The sequence below is a fragment of the Spermophilus citellus genome (assembly GCF_964194105.1).
Source record: "Spermophilus citellus genome assembly, chromosome: 6".
Classification (NCBI taxonomy): Eukaryota; Metazoa; Chordata; class Mammalia; order Rodentia; family Sciuridae; genus Spermophilus; species Spermophilus citellus.
The window spans coordinates 64,359,923-64,382,188 of record NC_138187.1 but is presented as its reverse complement, the minus strand read 5'-3'; the positions used below and the strand labels follow the sequence as shown (position 1 = coordinate 64,382,188).

General features: G+C 36.5%; 1 protein-coding gene across 12 annotated transcripts in view; it reads right to left on the bottom strand.

Moving 5' to 3' along the window:
- Positions 1 to 21,131, bottom strand: part of WAC (WW domain containing adaptor with coiled-coil) — a 68,780-nt gene extending 47,649 nt beyond the window's left edge. For 2 of the 12 annotated variants that reach the window (XR_014022762.1, XM_081300083.1), the window contains exons 1-3: positions 20,137 to 20,648; positions 19,710 to 19,745; positions 18,001 to 18,215 (exon numbers count right to left, since the gene is read on the bottom strand). Coding sequence is in view for 11 of the 12 variants with exons in the window: in XM_081300083.1 (XP_081156209.1) it covers positions 18,001 to 18,215; positions 19,710 to 19,745; positions 20,137 to 20,177 (292 nt within the window). In the remaining variant the exon portion in view is untranslated. Of the gene's footprint in view, positions 1 to 18,000; positions 18,216 to 19,708; positions 19,746 to 19,888; positions 20,035 to 20,136; positions 20,649 to 20,744 lie in introns of those variants that run through there. The other 10 variants (XM_081300084.1, XM_081300082.1, XM_081300079.1 and 7 more) reach the window with 8 other exon arrangements.
- Positions 21,132 to 22,266: the final 1,135 nt, after the last annotated feature.

The following is a 22,266-nucleotide window of genomic DNA, read 5'->3' as shown; positions in this document are numbered from 1 at the left end:
TCCATACCAATTGGTTGGTTCCATACCAACCAATCATGGAACAAATTGGGGCAGAGTCAGAGTGGTCTATATCTTCACTGAAAACACGGCAGGAAAGTCTGACAAGTAATGTAGAGATGATCTTTAGTACATGGAAGGATGTATGTTATATGTAAATACTATGCAATTTTATGCCATTTTATATAAGGAACTTGAAATGAGCAAATGCAGATATATGGGAGGGTCCTCAAACCAACCCCCAAATACAGAGATGACTGTACTTCTCCAGACTTTAAAGGGCCACATTTTCTTACCATCAAGGCTTCAAACCAGTTTTTAAACACATTTAAATATATTTTCAAAATTTTAACTTAATTATATGTCTATCTCAGACCTCCTACCACTAATCATACCACAGAATTCAATTCTTAGTTCCTAAATTCCATTATATTTCAGTCATATAGTAGCACCAAGTGGTTACCAAAGTTTGAAATGTCATCATCAACCTGAGTTTTACAAGCATGTTAAATGTGCAGAGGTTCTCATTCATTTAGTATTAAGTGGGACCCTGCGGCATTCCTAAACACCTCAAGTGATTCTAAGGCAAGCAGTCCATACATTAAACTTTGAAAAACAAATGGTACAATGTTTCTGACCACACAAAAATGTCAGAATGTTTTCTTGTTATGAATAAACTAAAAGTATTTTCCTAACAGCTCTGAAAAACTGATAGAACTTAGGATCACTGGCAGTACATTTTATAGTATGTATTCACTTTTTATTAAACACACACACACACCTCACCTTCCATAGACCCCAAAATTATTTGTACTTAGTCTCTAATTAGTCTTTTCCTTAAGAGGACTTAAATAAGGAAAAGCCAAATATTTGACTAGTCTGTTCCTGCACTGAATATAAAATATGGTTATGTCACCCTTTGATTATTACATTTCAATTAATTTGTTATTGCTCTCTGGTAACTATTCTTAGTCAGATTTTATATTATCATTTTCAAAATTCCTGAATGACCAGACTATATCTGAATTATCCAGTAAGAAAGACTAGGAGGCAGGAAAATTCTTGAAATGCCCCAGGCCAAGATCAGATGGTTAAAGCTCACCAAGTGAATAACCCAAAGACAAGAGGTCAGAGGTGTAATAATAAGGGGAGTAACAAACAGCACAGGGCCTTGTTGACTACAATAAGGATATCTGAGAAGGTTCTGAGAAGAGGAGTAACTTGATCTGAATGCTGCTACATACACTGAAGGGTCAAGAGGCAAAAAGGCACAAAGAAAGGAAGTAGAAAGATTACTGGCCTTAGCCACTGGAAGGTTGTAGTTTCTATTTAAAAAAATGCAGAAAAACTGAGAAAACAAAGTTTGAGAAAGGAAAACTTTTAGACATTACAATATAATCATCAAAAATAATAAAGTGTTACATGTGATAAACAGATGTCCTAAATAACCTAAGCTGTGATTGAGAGGTGAGAGAACATAACTTCTACACTGACAGAAGAGTAGGAAGTAGGAAGGAATTAATAGTTAAAAGGGGCTGAAAGAGAAACAGTATTCTGGGAGAAGGAAATAGCATATGAGATACCCAAAATGTGTTTTAAAAACTGAATTAGGTACAAAAACTGGACAAGTAAAAATAACATGTAGCCAGCTACTCCTTGAAATTGTACTGTATCTTCAGGGCAAGAAGAAGTCACTAAAAAGATTTTACATAAAGAATAAGCCAATGTGCTTTTCTTAAAAGGAGATTCAGGTTGTAATGTGGAGGAAACAATATGCCATTTAATTCAGGCCAAAGGAGAATCATCTTCTAAGCTAGAAATGAAACACAAGATTCATAAGCTACTTCAAAAGAAGGATCTAAAAGACACAATGAATACTGAGGACAAGGGGGGGAAATGACATTAAAAATCAAGAACTAAGCAAAGTTAAGTAAAATCCAAATACAAACAAAACAAGTTTTATCAAACCTCAGTGCTCCTTCTATTCCTCAGCTACAGAATCCTACAACTTTATAAATATTTACTCATTCTAACTATTGGTATTTTGAAAAATTCCCACAAGTAAATAATGACATTTAGGCATTAAAAGTTATACTCTAGGGCTGGGGATGTGGCTCAAGCGATTGCCTGGCATGCGTGCGGCCCGGGTTCGATCCTCAACACCACATACAAAACAAAGATGTTGTGTCCACTGAGAACTAAAAACTAAATATTAAAATTCTCTCTCTCTCTCTCTCCTCTCTTAAAAAAAAAAAAAAAAAGTTATGCTCTACTTACATACTAAACCTAATAAGTGCAATTACTTCTCCTTCATCTTAAATGGCACTATAAAACTTATATATTTTTCTATGGTACCATTAATATTTTTTCAATAAGCACCAGGAGGGGAAAGGTACTTAAAATACAAAAAATTCACAAGAATTTCTGGAATATGAAATTTAAAAAAAAGAAAAAAGTACTAAAGTAAATCCACCAGAAATAGAAATTAATTAAGTATTTGATCAATTAATACCCAATTATTTCAAGAGTCAAAAACAAATAGCTCCTGACAATGCAGAAAATGAACAGTTTTGGGCAGACAACTTACGATGTAATAAATTGCAAGTTGTATTCACAAGTTTATAACCTAAACCACTTTTTATACAAACAAAAGCCTGTTTAAATGAAAGTATATATCACGCATACAATAAAATTTTTTTAAAAAACGCACAGCAAAAACTCTGAGAACTGTTGCAAAATTCAGCCCTTTTCCCAATTTTAAACTTAGTAAATTCAGAGAGCATTATTTTTGCTGTTCTACTTTCTTTCTTTCCTGGTACCAGGGATTGACCCGAGGCACTTCATCACTGAGCCACAATCCTCATTCTGACTGACTGATGGATGGATTGATTGATGAAAATGTTCCCAATGAATGATTGCTAGCAAGGTTACAGATTTAAAAAAAAAAAAAATTCATATATTGGTCTCAAGTCATTTATCTGGAAAAGGCCTTGGAAGTTATCAATTCAGCCTTGATCTTTAGCAGGCGTGGGGGGTGTAATAACCAAGAGGTTATAGGATTTATTCACAATCACAATGCTAATAATTAGCAAAACAAACTAGTTTTGAGGTCTGGATGTTCTCTAATCTAATGCTCTTCCAATTGATATTTCTGACTTTAATTCTTGTTACCAAGTTAATCCCTAGCAGCATACAATCCATACATCCAAAACGCAAAACGAATTTTCTCATAAGCATTAGAATCCAAAGAATCCAAGGAATATACAAAACTTGTGGCTGTGCAATTAAATTTTTTTTTCTTTATTCTTTTTGTAGTGCTGGGGAATGAACCCAGGGTCTCATTTATGTTCCTCAACAACATTTTTAAGTTTTATATTTTATTTCCTAGTTCCACAACACAATGCTTTGATAAGTACATTAAAGACCCAAATGACAACCAGTAAGTCTTCTGAAACAATACTGCACAAAAATCAAAAACTTTCTAAATATTTTCTGGCTTCCTCCATTAAAACCAACATGAATAATATTGAAAAGATTAAAGATGGGCAACACACCTAATATGCCATGAAGGAGAATATCTAACAAAAAAATTTTCATTATGAATCAACAAGCCTGTTTTTCCACCTTATGTCATCAATTAGGAAAATGATATACCCCAATGATATACCATTCTAGCACCTACAAATATAAGTCTAGCTTTTTTAAAACAGAAGATGGCTTTAAAAAAGAAAAAAAAAATCTTCAAAGTAAACACTGAAAGGGAAAAATTAGAAAGTTGGCAAATGTTATTTTTGAAAAGTGAACATCACTAAAATATTACCTTCAAAGAAGTACATAGGAAACATTTCACCACAAGCAATCTAAAATGATACCAATCCTCAAAATATTATTACTCTTAGAAACCATTTCAGAGCCTATAGTATTTTCACTCAAACATCATAAGCTATTCTTTAATCACTGAGGGCGGATTTAACCATTGAAACCAAATACAATGAAAATACTGGAAAATAAGGCGACTGGTTTACAGTTTCAGATAAAAATAAGATGTGATTAATGAATTCAACCTCCAAACTTTTTAAAACTGAGCCATTGCTTCGGAATCAGAATAGCTTTTATCCTTCAATGGGTTTACTTTCCAAAGTCATAGTTTACTATCAAAATGCACAAGTTCAAGAGCTAAGTTTGCTCAGATGACATGATTTTCAATTAACTTTAAGTCACTTTAGAAATAAAATCACAACACAATAAATCACTAGTCCAAAATAATCAGAACAATGTCCATCGATGAAAAAAAAAATGAAGCACTACATATGAATTTTTAAAGATATATAACATTGTAATATACATTACATAGGGAAAACAGACCACCACCCACCATTCCCCTAAAAATTCCACTATTCTAATATACTACAAAAAGTGGGCCCATAAAGCTCCTTAGCTAGATTTTTTAAAATTTTTTTTTAGTTGTAGATGTTCACAATACCTTTAATTTTATTTACTTATTTCATTATGTAGTGCTGAGAATTAAACCCAGTGCCTCACATGAGCTACAATCTCAGCCCCTACAGTTGTACTTTTTGTAGTGAATTTAAAAAATGATTTAGGAAAGGAACAGTAAAAAAAATTAGTAAGAAGCTTGAACTGAATCATTTTAAATGTTATTTCATTATTCAAATTATATTTTATAGCATTATGATAAAGTAACTGATACTAGTCTAAAAAGGAAGGCTACATAAGGAATTGGTAGTAGCCTGCAATTAGCATTATATACAAAATTTTCTTAAAAGTTTAATAATCATTTAAGCCTTTTTCTGCAAGTCTGAATAAACTATTTGCTTTTTTCATAAATAATACAAAAGCAACTTGAATCTTAACATGGCAGAAGAACTCTAGAGTAATAAATTGTTGATTTTACTCACGAATTCATGATGTAGCAGGAACCACATATATGATTACAAATCACTATAAAAGAACTGTAATAGAAATAGATTCAAAAAAGGATGAGATCTTAGAATAAAAGGTTTACCAAGAAAAGAGAGGTGGGATAGAAGGGGACAGTTTTATCTGTGAAAGCATATACAAAGAGACAAGCATAAGAAAGATATTCTAAGACTGGATTTACATGACTAGATTGCAGAAGGAAGAGAGGGTGACTGTGGAAAAAACAGCACAGGAGAGAAGTTTGGATTCTTGATAATGTTAATTAGACTTTTTAAAATTCAAAATTTCAAGCCAAGTTCATAGGCAGAAAATCCAGTCTGAAATGCTAACATTTCTGGCATGAACCCAGCAATGCTTTTTTCATTTTAGTATCCTCTATGTACACTGATGGGAAGATTTCCCTGATAAGAATACCAGGAAGTACAGAGGAAAACACATCAGTTGGACAATTCTGTCAACACCACATAAGAGTTCTAAAATTCAGATGCTAAAAGTTAATGAAGGGAACAGTGCATTCAAATTTATAACCTAAAATTTTCACTCAGACAGCAACAGGTAAGGAAATGAAGTAACAGATCTTCTAAGAGTATGATACAATAGTTAAGAAAATGGCAGTGAGAAAAAGAATAGGTATTAAGACAATTTTCCATGAATACGCAGGCACAGATTTGGGAAAATTTTCTACGGAACATCAAAGTGGTAGTTACCTAACAAGCAAAAAGGTATGTGGACCCGGAAATCAGAGTGGTAGTGTCTTGGATAATAATGACTATACCCAGATAGAGTTTGAAAAATCAGAAGTAGCAGCTGGGCATTGGTGTGCTTGTCTGTAATTTGTGACTCAAGAAGCTAAATCAAGAGGATCACCAATTAAAGGCCACCCTCAGTAATTTATCAAGACCATATCAAAATAAAAATTAAAAAGGACTAAGGATGTAGCACAGAGGTAAAGTGCCCCTAAATTCAATTAATCCCCATTACAGAGAAAGAAAGAAAGGAAGGAAGGAAGGAAGGGAGGGAGGGAGGGAGGGAGGGAGGGAGGGAAAAGAAGAAAAAAGAAAGACACACAGGAGCCAAAGGGAAACAGCAAGGATAGACCACAGATCTCCACTGGAAGAAATGCTAACTTCTCAGTGGCAAGCAAACAAACAAAAACCAACACCATGAAAAACTAAAAGTAAAAAACCATCAATAAGCAAAATAATTCCAAAGGATTTAAGGCTTTTCGGTGGACTTGGTAACCAAGAATACTATCAGCAATTACAAAGAGAAATCTCATAATGAGAAATCGAACAGCAATAGGCTAAACAACATTTAAAAATTAGTTTCTTAATTGCACTAGCCACACTGCAACAGGCAGATGTGGCTAGCAGCTACCACAATTAACAACTCAGACATTAAACATTTTCAGCCCACAAACATTGTAGGCTTTTTCCTACGATCTCATCCCCAAACATGAAGAGATTACTACACAAAGAGCAAACTTCTGAGGAATCCAGTAACATAGAAGAGATGTATCAAAGCCAAACAGAAGATCTTCTTGGGAAATACAACTGACACACCAAAAAACTAAAACATGAATGCCGAGGTAGTCTGGTAAATTAGATTCCTAAAATTACAAGAAGCTATAAAAATTAAAAGTAAAGCATCAAATAGAATACTTTAAGTACATGAAATGAAAACAGTTTAAATATAGTTAAGTGTTCTGGAAGCACATGCCAAAGGAATTCCCTCAGAATATAGTAACTCTTTTGCTCAAAAACCATCCGAGTACCTACTACTTACCAGGCAAAAAAAAAAAAAAAAGAACAGAACCAAAACACATCTAACAGGAGTTCCAATAGGAGAAGAGTCAGAAACAAAGAAGGGCAGGATAAGAGTGGCACTGAACAAGAGAGAAGGTATGACTTTATGGGCTAGCTTCAGACAAATAAGGCCCAAAGCAGAAGTAATGAAAAAAAGACCCGTTATACATAAAAAGAAAAAAAATGGGAGGTAAAGATGGAAAGAGAAAGAAAAAAATATCCTAAGGGTTCTCAAGCTGCTAGGTAAGTAAATAGGAGATATATATCACAAAGAATCCCTATTTATGAGTATCCCCCAGTTATGGTTTGATATCAGACTTCTCATTTGCAACAATAAATGGTAATCTTTAATTTAGAAGTGTCTTCAGGAAAATTTAAAAATTTAAGAATATTTTTTTTAAATCTAGCCAAAAGATTCAGGTATGACAAAACAACATTTCCCTACATACAAAAAGTCTCATTATCATCCACAAAAAAGTTACAAATCTTTGTACAAACTTAAAAAATAGAACACATAAAGCAAAAAATGCTTTAAAAAATGAGACACGTCAACTATATTTCAAAATTATCTCACTTGTGAGAAAAAGGCAGATCAAGTAAAAATAAAGAATACAAACATTTTGCTACATAATTAAGAGCCTCATCTACTGAGACCTTTGTAAACCCCTATCTCAAAAAAATTTTTTAAATATCAAAAAAATATAGAGAGTACTGGCGGTGTAGCCCAATGGCAGAGCACAGATCCACAAAACCAATTCACTTAGTTATGAGCTTTTTAAAAAAAAAAAAAAAAAGGACAAACCAGAACTGAATTACTTTTAGGCTTAAATAAAAAATAAAAACACCACTCTCCATCAAAACCTATGCAATATGTACAAAGCAGCACAGTTTACAAAATTCACAAGTTTAATAAATAGAATGTTGCCTCTCACACACCATGTTCCAACTTCCTTAGCTCTCCATTATAATGAAAATCCATTCACCAACAGGCACACACTCCTATGAAGTTAGATTTGGCAAAACTGTTTGATGAAGAATAGTTTTGGAGATGAATTATTAAATGCATTCTCTTTTCACCACAATCAAAATATCCCATTGTAATTTTTTTAAATTTATGGTTTGTGTGTGTGTGTGTGTGTGTGTGTGTGCGCGCTACCAGACTAGTTTTATGAATGAAAACAGGTCAAAACCTTTCAGAAGATGGTGTTATTTCATGACCTTCTGACAATCATACAAATTCAAAAGTAACAGAAGATTGAACAAATTCTAACTGTATCTAACTTATATCACATTCATCCAGTTTCTTTTAAAATGTAAATACTTCTAAGAATAAATGTGACAAAATTAATCACTAACACCAAAACTCAACATATGTACACTGGTTTGAGTAAAGGCTATTGTGTAAACCCAAAACCAGTGAAGTCGACCACTGAATTGTCTCAGGACAGCATGATGACTAGAGTGCCTAGGACAATTTTATCTCAAGAACATCGGTGGCTGCAAACTCTAATAATATACAGTTGCTAATACTAATTAAAAACTTCCTCTACTGCTGGGCATCAGCTCCACTGATAAACAAACATCTCTGCCACAGGATATTAAATTAGCTACTTAAAAACAATACCAATCATAGTATCTATGAATCTAAAAAGTGGTAAGAAAATTATTTTTTTTCCAGTACTAGGACTGAACTCAGGGACACTCTACCACTGTGCTACACCCCCAGACCCTTTTAATTTCTTGTTTTGAAACAAGGTCTTGAACTTTAATCCTCCTGCCTCAGCCTCCAGAGTAAGTGGGATTACAGGCCAGTGTCACCACATCAGGTAAAATTTTTTAAAACTCAAGAAAACACACAACCACTGGCAAATAATCCCTCTAACATCCAGATTTTGAATGATGTTAAATTCAGAGTTTCTCCTGCTGTGTGTAATCTTCCTAGACATGCAATTTATAAATATCTAATTTAAACCAATTTTTATTTTCAAATTGTTATCTAAGCTCCATCCCCTATTACTCCAATTAAAGGTAATTCGGGCTGTAAGTGAACTGTAGCAAGTTTCTCAGATAATCCTAATAAGCAGTCTTATTCAGGACTTTTGCAGTTTTTGGTTTAACTCCTCTGTCCCAAAACATTACCAACTCCTGGATAGGGGTTTGTGCCCAAATAATGTCCCCAAGGCTTTCCTCACATGCTTCTCACCTGCCAAACTACCCAACATTTTCCTTTCTAATTCTAAAGATGGAAAAAGTAGCTGAGACACAGGGCTGCTAATCTCACACAAATTTTAATTATTCATAGGAGTAAGAGTAAGCCTACTGTTACAGCCTACACTAACCTCTAAGTGTTTTTACATAATTTTACTTTAGAACAATCTTAAAGGACTGGACACAAAAACCTAAGAGAATAAGTAACACGCTTAAGATCACATATCTACAAATATCAAGAGCTGGCCTTAAAATACTGAAAGTTTCGATGACTGAAAACTTCACTCATTAGTTAAGGATAGAAATAGGTTAAACTCCCTGAGCAGGAACTGAAAAGGATTACTAATCACTCCTTTTAGATTGGTACTTTCAGCACTAAGTAGCTACTGAATCCACTATGCAAATATTAAAGCGAAACTTCAGAGGAAAAAAAAAAGTATAACACAATATCTTTATAAAAATTGTGGAAAGACCATTTATAGAATCTTATTTTATGGCATAAGATGTCGCCTACAAAACTAGTGATTAACTTGAAGCAATTTTACTATCATGCCCCTGCATTTAATTATTTTCCCAATGAATGCGTAGTAACAAAAATGTTTGTAACAGAAGTACTATATACCTCAAGGATCTAATAATTCTAATCTTGCTTGGCAGAAATTAAGCACATAAAAAAGTTCTTTAGGACTGAAGGTATATATATAGTTCAGTAGTAGAGTGCTTGCCTACTAACATTCACAAAGTCCTGGGTTTGATCCCCAGCACAACCAAAAAAAATAAGAAGAAATAGAAACATTTGTCACACATTGTAACATAACAATTCTCCAGAACCTCAATGTCCAGTTGAGCAGCCACCAACCACATGTTGCAATCAGACACAAAATGTGGTTAGTCCAAGCTGAAATGTGCTATATACATAAAACACACATTGGACTTCAAAGACCTTGTACAAAATAAGGAATATAATTTTTTAAAAATATATTAGGTTAGACAAAGTACACCAAAATTTGATTCCACTTTATTTTTTAAAATAAGCCTACACATATGGTTTGCATCTGCAACTAAGCTTTCTACTGGACTGGAGAGTGCTGCTCTAGAACCTTGTTACTCACATAATGCCAGAAGCATAGACATCACCTGGATTCTTATTAAAAGGCACTCCTGGGCTGTACCCCAGAACTGAACCAGAATACGCACTTTAACAGTATACACATTCAAACTTGAGAAGCACTATTCCAGAAAACTGCAATTTCATTTCCCTTAAATCGTAACAATCTGAATATTCTTCTAGTTTTAGGTGAAGATACTGGCTTTACAGTTTCAATAATAGTAATTAATTGAAATGTTACAAGATGTTAGGCACCATTCTAGGAATATAAAGCATATAAAAACTTTAAAAATAAACTTACTCCCTGTTCTGGTGAGAGCCTACATTCCACAGAAGGCAAGCAAACAAAAACTAAGTCCAGTCATTTCTGCTATAACATGTTTTGAAAAGTGAAAATTGGTTCAAATTCTAATCATCTATCAGGGAACAATGTAAATTTCCCCTTATTGAGAAATACCAGCTGCATTCAGCCAGAACCACGCTGCACAGGAATTCACAAAGCACACAGATACAGACTTCAAACATCCAAAAGCTCAATTTATCACATAAATCATGAGTCCCATCCATCCACATGGTGTTACAACTTTCCATCTGATTTCCAGATAATCCTCCATCCATTATTTTATAGTAACTCATGAGCTTTACAACCTTTCCACTGGATGCCCACTTTCACAAGAAAACTTCAGATTTCTATCAAAGTGTCATTCATTATAGTATTAATAGTCTTTAATTAGTAAAATAAAATCCTGCTGTAATTTTTATGAGGTTCCTCTTTTTTAATGTAATTTGTCACTAATATTTTTTGAGTATTGTGCTCCTAAAACTCATTTCCCATAAACCCCTGTGGTGCAATTTTGCATAGCATGGTGACTTTCAGGAATACATGTCAATGTTACAGTAAAATAAAAGTAAACATCATGTGAAGTAAGAGGAGAAACAAAGCAAGGGAAACACAAATGAGAATGGGGATGGGTGTTTCAGAATAGTCATAAAAGTTAGGGAAGGCCTCTGAGAACAGGTAATATTCAAGCAGACAAATTACTGAATTGAAAGAGCACACCAGAACATACAAAAAGATTATCCATAAATGGAGAAGTATAAGGTGTAGAATCACTAAGACAAGAACAAAGTTTTCCTATAAGGATAAAAAAAAGAGTACAAACAAGGGAAAGAGTGGTAGATGATGCTTAAGAAATACCTAGACACCCTACTACACTGTAATATCCTGGTATTACAAGCCTTGAAAAGTAACAAGGAATCATGGAGGGCTGTGAGCCTGTGAGTTGACTGGCATTTTAACTGATCATTGGCTACAGTGTAGGAAAACCATATGAAGCAAAAAAAGAAGCAGGAATACCACCATTTGGGGGGCTATTGCACAATTCCAGCAGCAGGTGGTAGCCAGGACTAAAATGATTGTACTTTATGTACACAGAAGTTACACACTTGATATTCTACTATAATTAGGCAATTTGAAATAGAAATTTAGGTAAAGATATTGGCTTTCCAGTTTCAATAAAAGTAAACTAGAGACTTTACATGAATTGGAACTTCAACCGTACACCAGGAATAACACTGAGTGATCAACTTCAAAAGGTAGTTATGGTACTGGATGAGCAACAATACAACAAGGCTTTGAAAATTATAAAGCATCATATATGCCTTAAAAAGGAGACTGACCATTGGCTATATTAAGCCCTAAATAATCTCCAGGACTTGATCTAGTGTGCCAGATACCAACCCATTCTAGCATTCATTCTCTAGTATCATAGCAAAAATCACATTCTACCCCAAAACCATTCTGAACAGAAAAACATGACATATTCTTCAAAGATACAAACTAGAATATATAACTTTCTGTGAATTATGGACCAAAAATCCTAAGTATGTTACACCAAAAATTTTACATCAAGCACAAGTAAAAAATGGTTCAAATTAAGACCCACTTAAAGGATCAAAGTGAACCACTCTAAAATACTTTTATTACTATAAAATAAATACCACTAATCATAAAGAATATATAGTAACTCTAAAAATACCAAAAATATTGAAATGTGATAAGAAACTAAGACAAAGGACTTGATACCAAGTATTCAAACATCACAAATTTACATGCTTGGATGTTTAGATCATATAGTATTGTTTTCTAAAATTAAACATACCAAACAATTGAAACAAAGACTTTTAATCTTTTAACCTATCCTATTTCTCTTGAAATGCAATATGTTTCCTATAATTTTTAAAACTGACCTATGTAAATCCAATTCAAATGTTTCTGATTAGTTAACTATCTTACTAGAAAGCATGAATTATAAAATATTTATCACTAGTAGTATTAACTGAAATCCGAGCACTAAATTCTTTCTTTTTTTATTGATTGTTCAAAACATTACAGAGCTCATGATATATCATCTTTCATACATTAGACTCAATTGGGTTTTGAACTCCCATTTTTACCCCAAATACAGATTGCAGAATCACAACTGTTACATACTCACATTATTACATAATGGCATATTAGTGACTGCTGTATTCTGCTACCTTTCCTATCCCCTACTATCCCCCCTCCCCTCCCCTCCCCTCCCATCTTCCCTCTCTATCGCCTCTGCTGTTGTTCAATTCTCTCCCCTTCCCCCCCCCTTGCCCCTCATAACCTCTTATAATTTTGTGTATCATTGAAGGTCTCCTACCATTTCCATATGCTTTCCCTTCTCTCTCCCTTTCTCTCCCCCCATTCGTCTTTGTTTACTATTAGTCTTTTCCTCATGCTCTTCCTTCCTGTTCTGTTCTTAGTTGCTCTCTTTAAATCAAAGAAGACATTTGGCATTTGTTTTTTAGGGCTTGGCTAGCTTCACTTAGCATAATCTGCTCTAATGCCATCCATTTCCCTGAAAATTCTATGATTTTGTCATTTCTTAGTGCTGCATAATACTCCATTGCCGAGCACTAAATTCTGTGCAAAATTCCCACGTTTCTTTGTAAACAATATTTGAGAACTTATCTTAAGGAAAGATGACTTCTTCCTAGCAAATTTTTTGGCATGCATTTAAACTTTTTCCAAAATAAAGCACTACCTTGTGAAGACATGGCCTAAAAACGCACATACATTGTACCCATGTGTACAAGCAGATTCTGATATTGTACTCTAATTAGGCAAGATTTAACCAACCACTGAGGAAAGTTGGTTGAAAGTATTGATTTAAAAAAAAAAAAAAAAAGCACCGTTAATTTGTGCTGTAGTAAACACTATCAAGTGAACTTTCAACATACCTGTTTCATCTCTAACAAACCAGAGCAGAAAGAACTAATTTCTAAACTCAACTGTCACTTTTTGTTCAATTTTACAAAACAAAATTTCCCTCATTTATAAATCTGTAAAAATTGACCTACCTACTCAGTGTCAATGTGAGGATCAAATGAGACTTTATAATACTTTCTAACATTACTGATACAACGCACATTTCATTTTGTTCAAAATGTACTTATTTGAAATAACCATATAATTTGTTTTTAATATGAAAAGACCCAAACATCACTAAATTGTACGTAAAACTGTAAATTATTCTTAATGGTCCTTACTGAATAATTCCTTCAAAACATTAATGCAAATGTTATCCAAAATGCTTAAAAACAAACTGTTTTAGATTCTCAAGTTTTTTTCATGTTGGAATATTTACATAGACGACCAGTTGGACATTCCTCATCTGTTTGTATCTAAAACTGAGCATTTCTGCATGACACTCAACATGATTTCAGATTTTCAGATTAAGGATGTTCAATCTGTAATAAAGATTGTTAAAAAATACATTTTCAAATTTCACCAAATTAAAGCTAGCTGCCAAACAAGATAAAAATAGGGGGCTGGGGCAGTGGCTCAGTGGCAGAGTGCTTGCCTAGCATGTGTGAAACACTGGGTTCAATCCTCAGCACCACATAAATAAATGAAATAAAGGTCCATTGACAATTAATAAGAAAAAATATATTTTTTTAAAATGTCACTAGGTAGCTCTAATCTTCCAAATCTTCCAAAAACAATGCTAAAGGCAATTTTCCTTTAAAAAAAAAAAAAGGCAGAATTTTAAAAAGCCATGTAAATTTACTAAAATCCCAAATTCAGGAATCAGTAAAGGATATCCTTCATTAAAAAAAAAAAAAAAAAATGTGGCATTTATACACAATGGAATATTACTCTGCACTAAAAAAGAATAAGATCATGACATTTGCAGGGAAATGGATAGCATTAGAGAAGATTATGCTAAATGAAGTTAGCAATCCCCCAAAAAAAAAAACAAATGCCGAATGTTTTCTCTGATATAAAGGGGGTGACTCAAAGTGGGGTAGGGAGGGAGAGCATGGGTGGAAAATTACCTCTAGATAGGGAAGAGGGATGGGAGGGAAAAGGAGGGAGAAGGGGAACAGCAAGGATAGTGGAAGGAGACGGTCATCATTATACAAAATTCATGTATGAAGATATGAATTTGGTGTCAACATACCATATATACAAACAGAGATTTGATAAATTGTGGTATAAAAGTGTATTAAGAATTGTAATGCAAAAAAATTATGAATGTAATGCACTCCACTGTTGTCATGTATGTATTAAAAAAAAAAAGGGATATCCTTCAATTAACTAATTGAGCCAGCTCTCCCAAAAGATGTTTCTAACAAACTTCTAAGAAGTTTCTCACAATAATTGAGAGGGATAATGGGGGGAAATATATCCAAAAAGTTGAAGTTTGTACAATTATTCCCAAATTTAAAATTACTTGGTAAAATATTTAGAGCTGGACTTAGAATTAAACAAAAGAACAAACTCAAGACTTCCTTCTGCCTTCTTTTTGAACCCAATGAAAATAGACCAACCTACACTGTGTGCCCCCTTTTTTTTTTTTTTGAGGTCTGGGTGACAGATGCATCTTTAAAAATATATCTAAACTATAAAAACAAATCAAATTGATTTTTGTTTCTGGTTACATATAGAACAAAGTACATAAAAAATGTTTCACCAAGAAAATTATCTTCACATAATTAAAGGTAATTATAATAAATCATAAGTGCTAAAAAGGATAAGATCTCTCTAAACTCTAGATGCTAAATTGCAGTCTTATTTTAACCAAGATTTTTAGTAGTAAAAACAATCATCCTCAGTCTCTGCTTTTTTACATTATATCTTTAAGTCCTTTTATGCCTTCTGAACTGATAATTTTCAAGAAAATCCAAGATATCAAGAAAGATTACTGAAAAAAAAATTTAATGCCAATAAAGCTCAAGCCTAAGGAAAACTAATAAAACATTTAACCAGTTTCTTATCTGTTTAAATGCAATTTACAAATCATAGCATATAGGCTTTTAAATTAGATATTTTTAATAGTCATTGATTAAATAATCATAAACTGAAAAGAACTGATTAAAAATTCATAAACTGAAAAGAAATTTGAAATAAATAGTTCAATAGTAACTGTTTAGTTGTTATACATACCCAAGAGTACAAATGACCCCTTTATTTGCATTTGGTTTTTGATAATGGATTTGAATTTACACATTTACACTTATGTATACACACATGAACACTTATTAACATATATTTGAATGTTACAATGCCTAAAATAAAATCATACTTCAGAAAGTTTATTACACTTCACATATTAGCAATAAAAGAAAAAATAGGATACATATCTACCTAAAGTCAAAGCTTAATTTCTAAGTATTAAATGAGGGAAGAATCACCATTTTATATCCTTAAAAAACAGAATTAACATCAAGAATTTACTCTGGCCAGGCACAGTGGTGCATGCCTGTAATCCCAGAGGATCAGGAGGCTGAAGCAGGAGTTCAAAGCCAGCCTCAGCAATGTCAGTGAGACCCTGACTCTAAATAAAATACAAAATAGGGGGGGATGTGGCTCAGTGGTTGAGTCTCCCAGAGTTTAATCCTTGGTATCAAAAAATAAAAAATAAAAGATTTACTCTGCCCTCTGGAATGAAAAGATATTTTGTGGTATTATTCCTTAGTAATATACAGGAATATGGCAAGCAGATATATTAAAGATTGGGTAGACAAGAATGAACTAGTATTTGGCTCCAGAGGGAAGATAAGCAGTGAAGAAGTAAATTACAAAGTAGGGTCTAACTCAGCAAATGACTAGTTAGAAAAATCAGTAGAAAGTTTCTTACAAATGGAGTGAAAGTAACATCAGCAAAAACACAAATAAGAAGAAAATTAAAAGCTACAAAGTACCTGAAATTCACATGTAGTAAGAAAATGAAAATCAAAGTGAGGAAACAAATAGAGAAAAAATAAGCAACTAAACCACTAGCTCTTAAGAGTCAAGGCATTTAAGAACAGGTTTAAGGACCAGGATCATGTTATCTTGACTTCCCAGAGTATCACACAATTGTTGACACAACAGATGCCCAATGTTTGTTGCATGAATAGGCAACAGACTGTTCTTGGGATTAGTTTACCTGTGAAACGACTGGGCATGGTTCACTATAAATTGATGCAAAGCATTTATATAGACATTTCCTAGGGTATCTAAACTGACTTCTTGCTGGATCTGGGGATAGACAGATTAACTCAGTCACTCTAAAATAAGAACTTGAGAATCTATAAAAACTTAAGAGTATGCTTATAAGAAGTTGATGTACCTTGTCCTAGTCTGTCACAATTGCCAAACTGCACAAAATACAGCACAGTGTAGCAAAACTAGGTAGTACCTGTCTTCCAAGAGCTACCATTTGAAATAAAATCCACTATAGAAGAGTGGCTGATAAATACCATGAGTTCTACATAACATATGGAAAACTTACTCACAAAATTACAAACATTAAGTTTAATCCTGCCAAAGAATCTGACACTAATAAACCCACCTGCTACTCACTTACAAACGTGGTTTATCTGCCTAAGTAGCACAAAGCTACAGCTATATTCAAGAGAACTATTTTCCTCCCAAACATCCAAATTACTCCATCCCAAAAGAATCTTCTGACCATTAATAATTTCCTCAACTCTGAAATTACGAAGAGGAGACCAATGTTTCTCACTTGAGTAAAGCTGGTTCTATTCCAAAAGACAAAATTTAAAAAGACCAAAAAGATGCAGGATTTTTTAAGTAAGCCTACTAGGAAGCTATTTATTAATAGGGGCAGAAAGCCACAGAGTACTTCACTTAGTGTCCCTGGAAGTTTTCAATTAAGATTTTATAATTAACCCATGTCAACAATATGAGATCTTACAGTGAAAGAAAACATGGATGTTTTGATTACCTTAATGAAATTAGTTTGTTAATTTATATAGATTTTAAATATAAAATCTTTCCTTTAGGAAATTTTGAGCAGTCTGAAAATTTACTTATTCTCAACGCCCATCACAAATACTTGAAGTCATAACTGAAGGGTATTAGCACTGAGCAAAAGAAATGATATTAACTCTCAACGAACACTGTACAGAAATTTAACAAGACCCTGGAGGATACAAAAAATAAAATTTTAAATGTTTACAATGAAAAACAAACAAATTTCTGAATTACAAAACATTTTAAACCTAAGTTTTTAAGATTTATAATTTATCAGTATCATTAGGAAACAGATTTTGAACCCCCTAGAAAATACACTGAAGGAGCAAACAAGGTTCTTAAAAGTAAACTGAAATTTTCACTTGAAAACTTGAAGTTCTTTCCCTGAAAAAAATGTCCTGTATCTCTACCATCATTAACATATGGTAGACTATTCACAAATGCATTCCCTATTATCAGACACAAGAAATCACACTGTCAGCATCTTATTTCTATAGTAACTTGTTTAACAAACAACAAAAAAAAAAGACAAAACATGAGAACATATAACCCTATAGTAAAATTTCCAAAGTGAGGAAGTTACTATTCCACTGCTTTACTTAGATTTGTTAAATATCTGTGAAAGTTTCAACAAGAAAGATACTCACCACCTTCCCTCTCTCTAACTCTGTGAGTATGCACATTTTTGGCCTTATTGTGACCTGTGCTGTCACTATATTTGTTTTCAGGACTATCAGATCTCCGCAACATTTTATTTGGTGGTGAAGGATCTGCGGCGTCTCGCATCTTTTCATGTCGGTGATCACCACTACTGGGGTGACTCTTCGATGAATACTTAAGTGCCTGTAAAACATCACCCCCCCAAAAAAAGAGAAAGAATTGAAACTTTAAATAACTCACTAAACTAATTCAATCACAAATTTTAGTGTATTTACTTCATTCAGTTTTATGAATTTATACCAATAAAATTAAAAGGTCCGTTTTCAATTCTTCCTTTATTCAGACAAAACCTAAATGCTTAAGAGCTGGTTTGACTTCATATCACATTTAAGAAAGGAATCCCCTCCATTATGACATTAAAATAAGAAATCAAGTATTTTGGCACACTGATTCCTCAAAAAATTTGAAATATCTGAAATCCCTTTTTGAAAGTTTAATCTAAAGAAAACTGGAAAACAGTACCACCATAATCAATTTCTGCTCTATTACTGATTTACAAAGGCACACATAAAAAGCAGTCTGCAAACCTTCATTTTTAAAGGGCATCACTTTCTTAGACCTTGCTCATCTACTCTTCCAGGTGTGGAAAATAAAATTTGAAGCTATAAAAATATTGCTCAAAATGAATTAATATATGAGCAACGTTCTCAAGAAAGCATAACAAAGTTTATTAACACACCTCAACATAATGGTTCAGTTTTAATCTAAGTATCTTAAAACAATCATGTATATACCAGTCTTTTATGATGGGTAATTGTGTTTGGGGGACATATTCAATAGAATTTAATCTTTGAATTATGCAAATGTAACAAAAAATGTTTTAAACAGCAAGGGAACCTAGTGTTTTAAACTGGAGCTTTGACTCATACCAGACAGTTACAGAACTATGAGGTTAGGAACCTGTTCTCTTATCAGAATGATTATAAGCAGAAAGTATTCTATTGTCATCTGAGAGTTATCAACCATTTATGAAGCTCCCCTACACACACATACTGGGACCACGTCTACTGTAATTTTCTAAAATTTTACATTCAACAACTGACAGTGACAAAAAAAAAAAAGAAACCTATATGCCTAGAACCATCTATATTAGAATGAACTGCCCAAGTACCCAAAGATTTTAATTCTTACTAAAACAAATGCATCATCTTTCATTTGTAAGGCAATTACTTGCACCAAAAACAATTAAAATGAAAAAAGAAACTAGTTTACAACTGATTTGAGAGTTGTAAATCACTTAGATAAAAGGCCTGGGAAAAATAGCTAATGTCTCTTTACTTTAACTTTCAATGCAGTATATAAGTATGCCAAGGCAGTAAGTATGCCTCTGAAGTCACCTATCACTGCACTGCATGGATTCTTCACTTAAATAACCAAGTAAGATCTTCCTGGCTGTGAACGATTTTTTTCCCCTTAAAAAACGGAACTTCCTCCAGTCACCTGTCAAAATAAGTCACTATACCTTGTTGGTGAGCGCTAATGAAACAACTCCAAATTTTAAGGTGGCCCGCGGTGCTAGTTTTCGCATTTGTTGCACCGAAGGGCCTGTAGCGACTTCTGAAGCCTGCGCTCGAGTAGTCCCTCCCTTCCCCCTCCGTCCCCTTCCAATCCCTCCACCCCGGCCTCGGCTGGTACCTGGTAAGGCTGCGAGTCCCCCCTCCGGTCGTGACAGCTGAAAAACAGGAAGAAAGACAGCGACATTAGACTTTGAGGGGAGGGGAAGGAAGAAAACGGGTGCGCTTACCGCCCCTCCCCGCGGGAGACCTACCAAACGTACCGGCGCGGAGCCCCCACACGCGTACACCGCGTACTCACACGGGACTCCCGAGAGGGCGAAACCCTGCGAACCCGGCCCCTCGGTCCCCTCCACCGCGACTCACTCTTTCCCTGCCCCTCGAGCGGCCGCTCCTCCTCCCCAGCCCGATCCGGATCAGGGTTAACAACAAAAATGGCGGCTCGGCCAGCTCCAGATAAGGAGGAACAGCCCCCCCGCCACCGCCGCTGCCGCCGCCGCCGCCCCCCGCCTCCGCTGCGGCCCGGCCCGAAACGAAAAGACAATTTACCCATCACTGAGTCTCTGCTGTTTCCTCGCATACATTACCATCAATGCCCGGCCTGTGAGTGTGTGTCGGGGAGGGGGGAGAGCGGCCGCGAAAGGCGGGCGGGCGGGCGCGCAGGCGGCGGCGGGCGGGCGGCAGCCCCGGCACCAGGGCCAGGCGCGCCCTGGGCGACTCTCAGCACCTCCTCGTTACTGGCGCCGGCGCTCCCGGGCCATCTCCCTCGGTCGACACCACGCTCACTCTCAGCCCGGGCAGCGGCGCCAACTACACGGCGGCAGCGCGAACCGGGGGGAGGGGGGTAAGAAGACGCGTCCGGCTCAGCCCTGCGGAGAGCGACTGCTACCTCCGCCTTCCTCTCCTTCTGCTCCGCCGCTTCCTCCCCTCCTCCCCCCGCCGCCGCCGCCGCCGCTGCTGCCTGGTCCTTCTCCTCCTCCTCCTCCTCCCGCCGCCGCCGCCGCCGGTGCCGCCGCTGCCGCTCCACCAACTACATCCGGGCAACTAGGACGCTGCGGCCTTCGGCAAACCTCGGCAGTTTCCGCCGCGCCCCTCCTCTTCCACCGTCGGCCTCCCTCCCCACCCCGCGCGGCTCCGGAACGCCGCCTTCGGCAAACCTCGGCTCGCTCCGGCCTTCCTCTTCCTCTGAGGCCTGGCTCGCCTGCTCACGACCCGTCAGGCCTTTCCGGTTGCCGCTTCTTTTCCTCACGCGCAAATCTGGTCGCTGCCGTTCCAGTTTAGGGATAGTCCTGCTCGGCGACCTGCTCGAGGCTGGTCCCAGGGGCCTCGGGCTGTGTAGGGTGGGAGCTGCCTTTGGTAGGAGGACCGTAGGGCGCGAGGGACGCCATCGCGGACTAAATAAGGGAGGCTGCGGCGGCTGCGCGTGCGCCCAGAGGCGCAACGGCGGCGCGGGGCGGGGGGCGGGGTGTGCCCTTCGGCGAGCTCTCCGGCCGCCGGCCCCCGCCCCTTCAGGCTCAGACGTGGTGGTCGAAAACCCCCTAATTGGGCGACTGGCGGACGGTTACCACGGAAGCTGCCTCGTGGGCCGCAGCAGAAGTCGCCCTCGGGGAAGTGGCAAGCGTGCTCCTGCGCGGTGAGGCGCGGCCCCGGAACCCAGAACCGCGGCTGGTGCACCTAAGCTAACCGGACGCCTAGCACGCGTCTGGGCAGGAGTGCACTCCCCTCGCGGCGCTCTAGAAGCTGAAAGAAAGCGAGATTTCCAGGCAGGAAATGCGAATATGGAGGATTTGAGGGTGCTGTGCCGAACGCGAGAAGGCTGAGTGCCTGGGTGGCTGTTAGGTCTCTGGAGAGCCCTGAATTGGGGAGGGAGAGCCGCTCTGGCCGTGAATTAAAACGTCGGAAAAGATCGGAGACGTTGCGGATGGGTTGCTTGAAAACCAAATGCCTGACCGTCTCATTATTTTCCATCCCCAGCCGTTTTCTCCCCACCCTCCCGTTAGTTCCCATTTTTCCCTTATAGTTCTTTACTGACGTTATTCGGTAAAAGAACAGTCTTTTGGAGATTCAGTATGTGAATAAAGGCATGGGATGTGCTACATGAAGTTGCTGCAAATTTAATGTTTTGTACTGCGGTAGACGGGTTGGGAGGCAAAACGTCAAGTATACCAATTAATGTGGTATTCCAGTGATTTATTATTTGTGCTCTGTCTTCTTACAGGGGACGGTGATTTAATGAAGGATTGTAGTCAGTGTAAAACGTAGAAAAGACAAAATAGTACAAATCGGAAGAAAAAAAAAGTCTTCAAGAAACAATTGCCCGAAATTGGTATTTAACAAGTTATATTATTGCTAGGACTAATGAAGAGATGGAATGCTGGTGAAGGGTGGGGGGACCCTGAAATCACTAGTGATTGAAAAAACAGCTTTATTTGCCACTTCCACCTGCAAACAATTATTAATGGCTTTAAAGACCCACTTAGGTTATAACCAAGAAATTGCCAGTGTCTAAAATGAAGTGGGGGCGGGGGCGGGAACGGGAACGTAGTGCCTTGTGTGTAATTTCTAACTTTTTTTTTTTTTTTTTTGAGACCAGAAATATCAGATTGGAGTGATGGGATGTAGGTCAGTGGTAGAACACATGCATTCCAGAGGCCTAATCCCCAGCGGAGACACAGGCCT